The sequence below is a fragment of the Chenopodium album genome, chromosome 22, assembly GCF_948465745.1.
Source record: "Chenopodium album chromosome 22, dcCheAlbu1.1, whole genome shotgun sequence".
Taxonomy (NCBI): Eukaryota; Viridiplantae; Streptophyta; class Magnoliopsida; order Caryophyllales; family Amaranthaceae; genus Chenopodium; species Chenopodium album.
Genome location: NC_137855.1, coordinates 41,250,428 through 41,259,824, shown reverse-complemented (window position 1 = coordinate 41,259,824; position 9,397 = coordinate 41,250,428). Strand labels below are relative to the sequence as shown.

Here is a 9,397-nt window from a genome sequence, read left to right as displayed (position 1 = left end):
GTCGTAATCCACTTGAGGTCTTAGTACTTAGCATTAGAGTTTAATCTTGAATTGTATTGGGTTATTGTTTGGGTAAACTTTAAAGTGTTTATTGCTTTGAGTGAAGGAGAAAGAGAGAGTTGATAGTGTTTAGCTGGTTGAGGGATCAGTTGAAGGGGACTCGAGTTCATTGAGGAACTTGAGTTAGAATCTTAGTTTGCAATAGGTTGTTTGCTCTATTATAATTAGAAGTTGAGTTTAAAATCCCTTGTAGTCGTGGTTTTTCTTCTTGATTAGGGCCAAGAAGTTTTCTACATAAAATCTCTCTTTGCACTTAAGTTTTTCGTTTAGTTTTTTTATGAATTCCGCAAAAATTACTCTACTTTCTCTACAATACAATTCACCCTCCTCTTGTATTGTTCATTCGAGTCAACATACTATAGAGGCTTATATATTTAACATTATAAGGTTTTTGTAAGATAAAATCTATTATTACCCTAATTTTTCGTTTACTTTCTTCATAAATTTCGCAAAAATTACCCTAGTTCCTCTCTTCGAGTCAACATACTATAAAAGCTAAAATGATTAACGTTATAAGGTTTTTTAAGATAAAATCTATTATTAGAAAAATAACATCTTTTGTAAGTATAAAAGATAACTTTAAATACTTTTAATATAACTTTAACCCGTTAAACAATAAATTAATGTACACCTACCTTTTCGGAGAATTTCTGATAAGAGTTTAATTGGAAATTAAATCTTGCAACATAATATTAGATTTTGTTAATCGGATGATGAGAGGTTTTGCAACAGATTAGTTAAAGAAAAGGAAAAATGAGGTTGTTTATAACGACTTTTTAAATTGGTTGTTTATAAAAGTGTTTAGTAAATTAGTTGTTGACTTTTTCATTTTGGCTTAAAGCTAGTTTTTTCCGCTAAGTGAAAAGCCAATTAATAAACACTTTTTTTTTTTTTTGTTGTTGTTTGACTACATAACAAACCAAAATCTAAAAGCTAACCAAAAAACCATTTACCAAACATGACATTGTCTTTTTGCGTCTCTATAATTTTATCCCTATCATAATTAAATTAAAGAATAAAAACGTTGGATAAGGGTGAGAGGTTAATCTATGTTTGGGTAGAGATAATGATAAGGATTAGAATTGGGAAATTACCATTGAAGATTGCTTAACATGGTTTGGAAAAATGATGGAATAGTATAGAGATTAAAAAAAGGGAAATTAAAGTTAGAAATCCGAAGAAAGAGAGAGGAGGTTGATGGATTTGTTGGTAAATTAAAGTTATAATAAATTCTGATAGAGCTGCATCCACATAATCATCCGGTCATCCCTCCACAAAATTGAGTATAGTACTGTTGAGTAATGGTGAGTAGAATTGTCATCAGAAATGTTGCTGAGAAAGGTGTGGGAATCAATAGTGCCTGGTAATAGCAGCAGCAGCAGCAGCAGCAGCAATCGAAATTCAGCAACAAGAGTAACAACAGGCATAGGCAGCTTGGACGTTTTACCCGAAGACGTGCTCGGAATAATCCTGAGAAAATTAGGGCCAGAAGACGCCGGCAAGCTTTGTGTGGTTTGCAGAAGCTGGAGACGAATTGTGATTTCTGACGATCGTCTTTGGATAAATTTCTTCCAAACAAACCCTAACAATTTATGGGATTTGGACTCCATTTTCTTCTCTGAAACTCATTTGCCACGCCAGCTGTCTGCCTCTGTCTCTCTGATGCATCTTTATGGGCAGCGGGCTAAAGTGCCCGGTGCTGTTATTGTTGACGGTATAGTTAGCTTTAGTCGCCCTCTTCCTTTCGGCTCACAATATCAATTTATGATCAATCTTCGATTTCAGGTGGCTCTGGCTACTGCAAGTTCGGTTGGAGCAAGTATCCGCGTCCATCTGGGAGATCTGCCACCTTCTTGGTCATCATCCATCCTCCCCCTTCTCTCGCTCTCTCTTTTTGTATTGCTTAACTGATTTCCATTTCTTGCAGGAATTTGGTAATATCGAAGCCCCAATGTACTCTCGACTTCGTCATTTTTATGCCACCATTTACAGCAGGTTCTTCTCTTCTTTCACCATCTGTTTCTGCACATATACTATCTCAGAATCTCACACTGCACAACTTCCCCTGTCTTTATTCTTTTCACAATTTGCAATTTTATGACAACTACTATTTTATGCTTAAATGCTTACAATAAGATGGCCTTTTTTCATGTTTTTTATTTTTTTTGTTTCTTTGTTACATAACAGGATGCAAGTAAAATCTACCGCTCAACCCATTGTTGTTTCTATCCCTATCTGTCATTATGATGGTAATTCATTTTATTTCTTCTTCACTCAGTTCTTGTCTGCTAAGTTTCAGAATGTGTTTTCCTCCTTTAGATAAATAAATCTGCTTGTAGTAGTACAAATAACAAACAATTTAGACATTACATTGGTTCCTGTAAAGCTGTAATGATATTCTCCGGAGCTTTGAATTACTCAACTAAAATACTTAATTGGTACATAAATGTAAAAGGGTTTATACACAATGTTTTTGGTCTGTAAGAATAATGATTGCGATAAATATAAAAAAAATAACTTAATTCATTAATTCCTATTAACCTTTCTGACTATAATTTCTTGTCATATGCAGACACAGAATCTGCTAAAGCATCAAGAAGGCAACTTAAAGGAGCAATATATTCAGCACTTTTTGATATGAATGTGCCTTCTGTTTGTGCAATAAATCAGGTAAGTTTTTTGTTTTTTATTTTTTTTTATTTTTTGAATTTCATACCTCCGTGAGTGATGAAGCAATCAACATGGACTATGTGCGGAGGATTGGGAGAGTAGAGGTGGAGATTGCATTGAAGAAGATGAAGCCTAAGAAGGCGGTTGGCCTGATGGTGTACCAATAGAGGTGTGGAGGTGTTTGGGTAATATTGGTATTGATTGGTTAACAGATCTTTTCAACAAGATATGGAGGGATTACAAGGATCCCGCAAGATTGGAGGAAGAGCACCTTGGTCCTAGTCTATAAAAACAAAGGAGATGCTCAAGATTGTTCTAACTAGAGGGATCAAGCTTATGAGCCACACTATGAAGTTGCGGGAAAGAGTGATAGTATATAGGTTGAGGGCATGGACAAGCATTTCGGATAACCAATTTGGTTTTATGCCTGGGAGATCTACTATAGCAGCAATCCACTTGATAAGACAAATGATGGAGTTTAATAGGGTAAAGAAGAAGGATTTTCATATGGTCTTTATTGATTTAGAGAAGGCATATGACAAGGTACCAAGAGAGGTATTGGTGGGCAATGTTGAAGAAAGGTATCCCACGAAGGTGGACCTGGTGCTGGATATGTATCGAGATGTGTCAAAAATTTGAGGACATGTGGAGGGTTAACAAAAGATTTCCCTACTACAATCGGATTGCATCAAGGGTCTGCATTAAGCCCTTTTCTTTTTGCAACGGTTCTAGATGAAGTAACTAGACCAATTCAAGATGAGGTTTCATGGTCTATGTTGTTCGCGGATGATATCGTTTTGGTGGATGAGACTAAGGATGGGGTTATTGCCAAGTTGGAGCAATGGAGACAAATGTTGGAATCTAGAGGGTTTAAGCTAAGTCGGAGTATTTGGTATGTCGATTTGGTACTCAGATGGGGACAAGCAATGAAGTGGTGAGTTAAGATGGAAATGATTTGATTATGAGTGAATGTTTTAAGTATCTTGAGTCGATCATCCAGAAGAATGGTGACATTAATCAAGGCGTGGCCCAAAGGATTAAGTCGGGGTGGCTTAAATGGAGAGCGGCCACGGGAGTGTTATGCGATCAAAGCATTCTCTTACAGTTGAAGGGAAAATTCTACAGGATTGCCATAAGACCAGTGTTACTCATGATATAGAATGTTACGAAATGCGCATGTTAAGGTGACTGTGTGGGAACACTCTAAGAGATAATTAGAAATGAGGTTATTCGCAAGAAGGTAGATGTGGCAGGCATTGCAGCTAAACTAAGGGAAAATTGCTTGCGTTGTTTGGGCATGTAAGACACAGACCCAAGGGTGCAAGGTTCGAAGAGTGGAAGAGTGGGACCATGGAGGGCTTAAAAGAGGTTGAGGGAGACCAAAAATGACTTAGTTGGAAGGAGTTAGGATAGGTATGAAGTATATGGATTTGCATGAGGAGGAAGCATTGGATAGTAAGGGATGAAGGAGGAAGAGTTATGTTGATGACTACATGGAATAATCAAATTTGGTTCATGTTAGCCGACCCCACTTATGGGATTAAAGATTTGATTAATTGATTGATTGGTTCCTCATTGCTACTTCATACAGAATTTTTGTTAGATTGTGCAAATATGTTTTCACTAACACTAACACAATAAACATTTGAGAGGAAATTTCCATGTTTGCAAAGGACTTCATGGTAATATGGTCTTATCCACATATAGCTTGTTTCCTTCGTACCAAATTGCAGAACCAGATTACAAGGATCTAATCTACTGTAGATATGACATTATTCCTCTTGACAGGGGCGAAAGGAAATTAGAAATTGAAATACGAAGAACAGGAAATCAATGGGTTCCTTACTGTCTTACACTAGGAATATAACTCCTATCATATGGCTTCTTCTTTGTGTATATGGATGTGTATGCGTGCAGGGTATTATGCATTAATGCATGCTGGGGGGGGGGGGGGGGGGGGGGGGGGGGGGAGGGGAGGGGGTTATTATGCATTGTATTGACTGTTATACGTTTTCCTGCACCTATTTATATATGGAATTATCTAGACACTTGTCATTTTGTCCTCTTTTTAATTTATTCCTATATTTGTTTATATATGGAATTATATAGGCTGTCATTTCATCTTAGAAAGTACTCTTTTATTATGACATATGAGTGTACAAAATGATTATATTTTCTTATTTGTGCAGGCTTCTCTAGCATTATATGCTGCAAGGAGAACTTCAGGAATTGTGGTTAACATTGGTTTCCATCAAACATCAGTTGTGCCAAGTATAATATGCTGTCTTCTAATGTTGCATCATGCCTGTGCTTTTCCTCACTGTAATCTGGTCTTATATGTGTTGTTTATACTGTACCTTTTTGTTTGAGTATTATGGGATTGGACTGGCTTTCAAAAGTTAGTGTAACTCCCTAGGCCCTAGCTATTCTCAATGGACATAGGCTATTACAAATGTACACCCTCCTTAGAACTCTAAATTTATTTTTTTTATTTCTTTTTGAAGAATTATGATATTTTAATACTGCTTTTATCATCAAGTTGTGCAGTCTTCACGTGCGTAGGTTTAAGAAAAGGAACACACAGTTATGTACATCTTTTGATCTCTTCTAGCCAAGCACCAAACATAACATGACCTACACTTAAGAACCTTTAACTCCTAAAGTCATGATTATGGTTTAATATCTGGCTGACTTGTATGTCCCCTTGGCTTGACCTTGAGCACCTTGTGTCATGTGATCAGCTTGCTGTAAAAAATTGACAATTGTGATCGCCCAGCCTACTCTCATTATTGTCTTGCACTGATGACCAGTGACATGCACCAAAGGAATATAAAAATAACAAGCATCCAAACTCTATACATATGAAAATCCTGGTGTTCTAAAATTTGAGTGCTTATGTCTTGGTGGCCCAGATATCCGTAGGATACCTATACATGAGCTCTTAAAACAAGTTTTTTTTTTTTTTCTTTTCATTTTTTATGCAAGTCCATGTAACTTGGTTTTTTTTTTCCCCACATATTTTGACTCCCCAAACTTGGTCTGCATGCATTATTCATCCCTATCCAATGAAGAAGAAGCAATTCACTGGGTGTCAATTCATGTTCAATTCCAATTTGGAAAGACAATAAAGGATGGCAGTTTACTACTGCCCTGGTGAAATAGAGGAGCCCCTTTTAAAGGGCTATAACTTTTGCTTTCGAGGATATTTTGGGACTATTGAGATTGCGTGACATAAATTTTGAAAATGTTGTTCCCTATCCAGTGAGAAGTTTCTTAACTGAAAAGGATGAGAAACATTAATGTGCATATATTATTTTCTAAATGTGCAAAAATGAATTTCAACCTGAAACGAAAATTTATGCACGTTATGTACAAAAAATATGCACATTCGTTGAGAAAAGTAGTCATGTGGGTTCTTGTTTTTACTCATATATAACAATAGATATTTAACATATAAAACATGTTTTGAGAACGTAATTTCATCCTTGTTGCAACATTACTATAATGCGAAAGTATATTGCTACTGAATTTTGACATGTCATCATTCAACATTTTTCTTATTGCTCGCCATCCAAATTTAGTTTTTCCTTTTATGTTGAATATGTAGTTTGTAATGGTGGTACAATAATGGACTCGGTCCTCCAAAGTGTCATGTAAACAATAATTTTGATTGAAATCTACCAGGGATCATATTATCTTTTTGCTACAAGATTTGTATGCTATATACTGATCTTTTATTCAATTATTTCTCTCTTGGATCCAGTCCTTGGTGATTTATTAATTTATTTATTAAGCTACTCTATAAAACTTGATTGCTTGATCATCTCTGCTAATGCATTTTCCATGATCTTTTTCTTTCACAGTTCTTCATGGAAAAATTATGCGCAAAGTGGGAGTTGAAGTTGTTGGCATGGGGGCATTAAAGCTTACGGGATTTCTTAGAGAGCAGATGCAGCGGCAGAACATTTATTTTGAGTCTTTGTATACTGTTCGCGAACTTAAGGAGGTAATGTTTATAGTATGAAGTATCATAATTTGTTCTTCCCATCCCACTTATTTCTAGAAATTGCATTCTTTAGGAGCAAAGAATCTCTCCATAGAGCCATGACAACATGGGAATTAAAGGTCTAAATGATGAATTCTGTCTAAATGCTTCACTGAAGGATAAAAGTAATTTCGGGTAAATTCAGGAACCTTTTAATTAGATAGATGTGTGTTCACGCTGAATAGTGATGGTAGAAAAATGGTCTATCATAGTGTTTTATGGAGCTCCACTGATAAAAATCTGTAGCTCTTTTTGCTCTGGATTTTTCTACGTTTGTTTCTATTGTAGCATGTTAATTAGTTTATAGTTTGCTGTCCAAAAAATTTGGGGAGGGGGGGAGGGGGGGTGGGGGGGAAGGTGGTGAAGAGACTCTTTGCTCAAACTTCTTTATGGATCTTATGCTCCTCCATGTATGTGTCACATATTATACGAATGTCTGTTTCTTATCCTGGAATATGGTTTTGTTTTCCCCTCACTGGTTACTGTCTTACTGAAGCATTATTATTCTATTAGAGCTCTCTATACTGCAAGAGATCTTTGGTGATCTCATGATAGTTGTCTCTTACAGAATCTTTGTTATGTGGCTCTTGATTATGAAGCTGAACTTTCTAAAGATACACTAAGGTCTTATAAAGTACCAAGAGAGGGTGTTTTTGCACTGTCTAAAGAGCGCTTTCAAACAGGAGAGATCTTATTCCAACCAAGTCTTGCTGGAGTGTAAGTGTTTCTTCACCATCATTGCTTCAAAGTGATAGTGTAATATTAATTGCAGATGGATGTGGGAGCTATCCTTTTTTATTGATTTATCAACAAAAGGCTTGCAAGACATTGCACATTTGTAGTCTTGCTCTATTGTTTTGTTATACAATAACATACATGGAGTGCGTCCCAATATAGCATTTGAAGCATGATGTGTAGGCGGATTGACTCACCAAGTTCTTGTTAGAATAGTATCCACACAAGGGAAGCACTTTGCCATCATCAAAGCAAATCAATATACATGGCCCTTTGCTGCAGATGCATCTAGTCCAGTACATTATCATTAAGATAAATTATTGACGTAACTCATTGTGAATCAGGCACTTATTATGAGATACATGCACACTAAATAATTATAAGGTTTTTTTTTTTTTTTTGAAGCCCAAATTTAAGATGTCTCCAACCACTCTCATTAACCTAATTCATACTTATGTATCAATAATTCGAAACATAAATTCATTTACACATAAAAATTGACCTTTATATGTGGATATTCCTACGTGACAACACAATTTTGAGAACTGTACTGTGCCTGGCTGTTAGGATTCTCAATCACATAGAAAATCCAAGGTGGCCATGAGTGCCTCACCTTGAGAGTGGATCATCCAAGGCACATTATCATTTGCGCCATTATCTCATTCAACAAAGGTTTGAAACCATGGGATAAATTGAAATACAATTAGCCTTCTATCTATTTAGAAATGTGCTTTAAATATGCTTTGATGATAGTTTGACACTAGGCAAGTTGAACCAATCATGGAGTTTAACTATCGGCTTAAGTTTTTAGTTGATTTGGTCCTCTAACATAGCATAAAGAGCTAGCATGACAAAAAGGTCACAGGTTCAAATATTATCCACCCCTTCTTTTTAGTTCATTGTGCATTTTACTTGCCCTTCCTGCTCAAATTTCATTTAATTTGTCTGTCCTCATCTGCCATTTTTTTTCCTGTTTTATAATACTGCTTTGAGCTATGTCGCAGACGTGCAATGGGACTGCACCAGGCAGTTGCACTCTGTATGGAACATTGCCATGCTGCAGAACTGATGGGTGATGACAATTGGTTCAAGACAGTGGTGTTATGTGGTGGAACTGCATGCTTACCTGGATTAGCTGGTTTGAGTTTTTTTTACTGTCAATTGTGCGTCTCTGAAAATGCATATATATACTTTCTTTTTCTAACTATAACTTGTTTGTTTCAGAAAGGCTAGAGAAAGAATTGCATGAGCTTCTTCCTCTGTACTTAACTAATGATATTAGTGTAATTCCTCCTCCTCATGGCGTTGATTCTGCCTGGCATGGTGCCAGGCTGATAAGCAATGTAAGTTACCATTGTATTTTGACACATACCAGAATTTTATTCTTATTGAATGTTTTTTTTTTTTTTCCTTTTTCCCTATCCTGTTAAGATTGTAGACCTGCAGTACTAGTATTAAAATTAAACCTGAGCTCTCCAGATCTCATATATTCTTTTAACGGATGGACCCCCTTATTTTTTGGTAGTTGAGCACCTTCCCAGGAGCATGGTGCATGACTAAAAAGCAGTTGAAGCATAAGTATCGAAGGAACCGTTTAGGTTCATGATGATGGAATGATAAATTGTTGGGAAGTTATAATGCCTTATTTTATTCTCGAGTATGACAGTCTGTGATCGTTCACAGCAACCAGGCTGAACATACTGAAAGTTACAGGGTTCATTGATCTCAACTTGTAAGTGGTCTGAATTTGAAATAAAGTACTTGTTCCATACTAGTGTTTTACGTGTATACGAAGTATAATATAAATGGTTGTTTTATGTAAGAAGAGTGGCTTTTGTATGCTTATCTGGATGAATTGGATATGTATACCAAGAGTAAGATAAAGAA

The 9,397-nt window shown here is 36.1% G+C and overlaps 1 protein-coding gene across 1 annotated transcript; it reads left to right on the top strand.

Annotated features, from left to right (window-relative positions):
• The first annotated feature begins 1,124 nt into the window (after positions 1-1,124).
• Positions 1,125-9,349, top strand: LOC145603438 (actin-related protein 8-like). The gene is made up of 11 exons (XM_081659347.1): positions 1,125-1,774; positions 1,846-1,916; positions 1,988-2,055; positions 2,248-2,309; positions 2,633-2,730; positions 4,920-5,001; positions 6,594-6,736; positions 7,344-7,492; positions 8,515-8,648; positions 8,735-8,853; positions 9,036-9,349. Exons 1-11 carry the CDS (start codon positions 1,387-1,389, stop codon positions 9,114-9,116), a joined length of 1,395 nt encoding a protein of 464 aa, XP_081515473.1. The 5' UTR covers positions 1,125-1,386; the 3' UTR covers positions 9,117-9,349.
• Positions 9,350-9,397: the final 48 nt, after the last annotated feature.

What these genes read in the sequence shown, in the direction of transcription:
- LOC145603438 (XM_081659347.1), top strand. Translation starts at nt 1,387, where the DNA reads ATGTTGCTGAGAAAGGTGTGGGAATCAATAGTGCCTGGTAATAGCAGC. An exon ending in CTGTTCGCGAACTTAAGGAG is followed by an intron (nt 6,737 to 7,343) that starts GTAATGTTTATA and finishes TGTCTCTTACAG; the next exon opens with AATCTTTGTTATGTGGCTCT. An exon ending in GTGCCAGGCTGATAAGCAAT is followed by an intron (nt 8,854 to 9,035) that starts GTAAGTTACCAT and finishes ATTTTTTGGTAG; the next exon opens with TTGAGCACCTTCCCAGGAGC.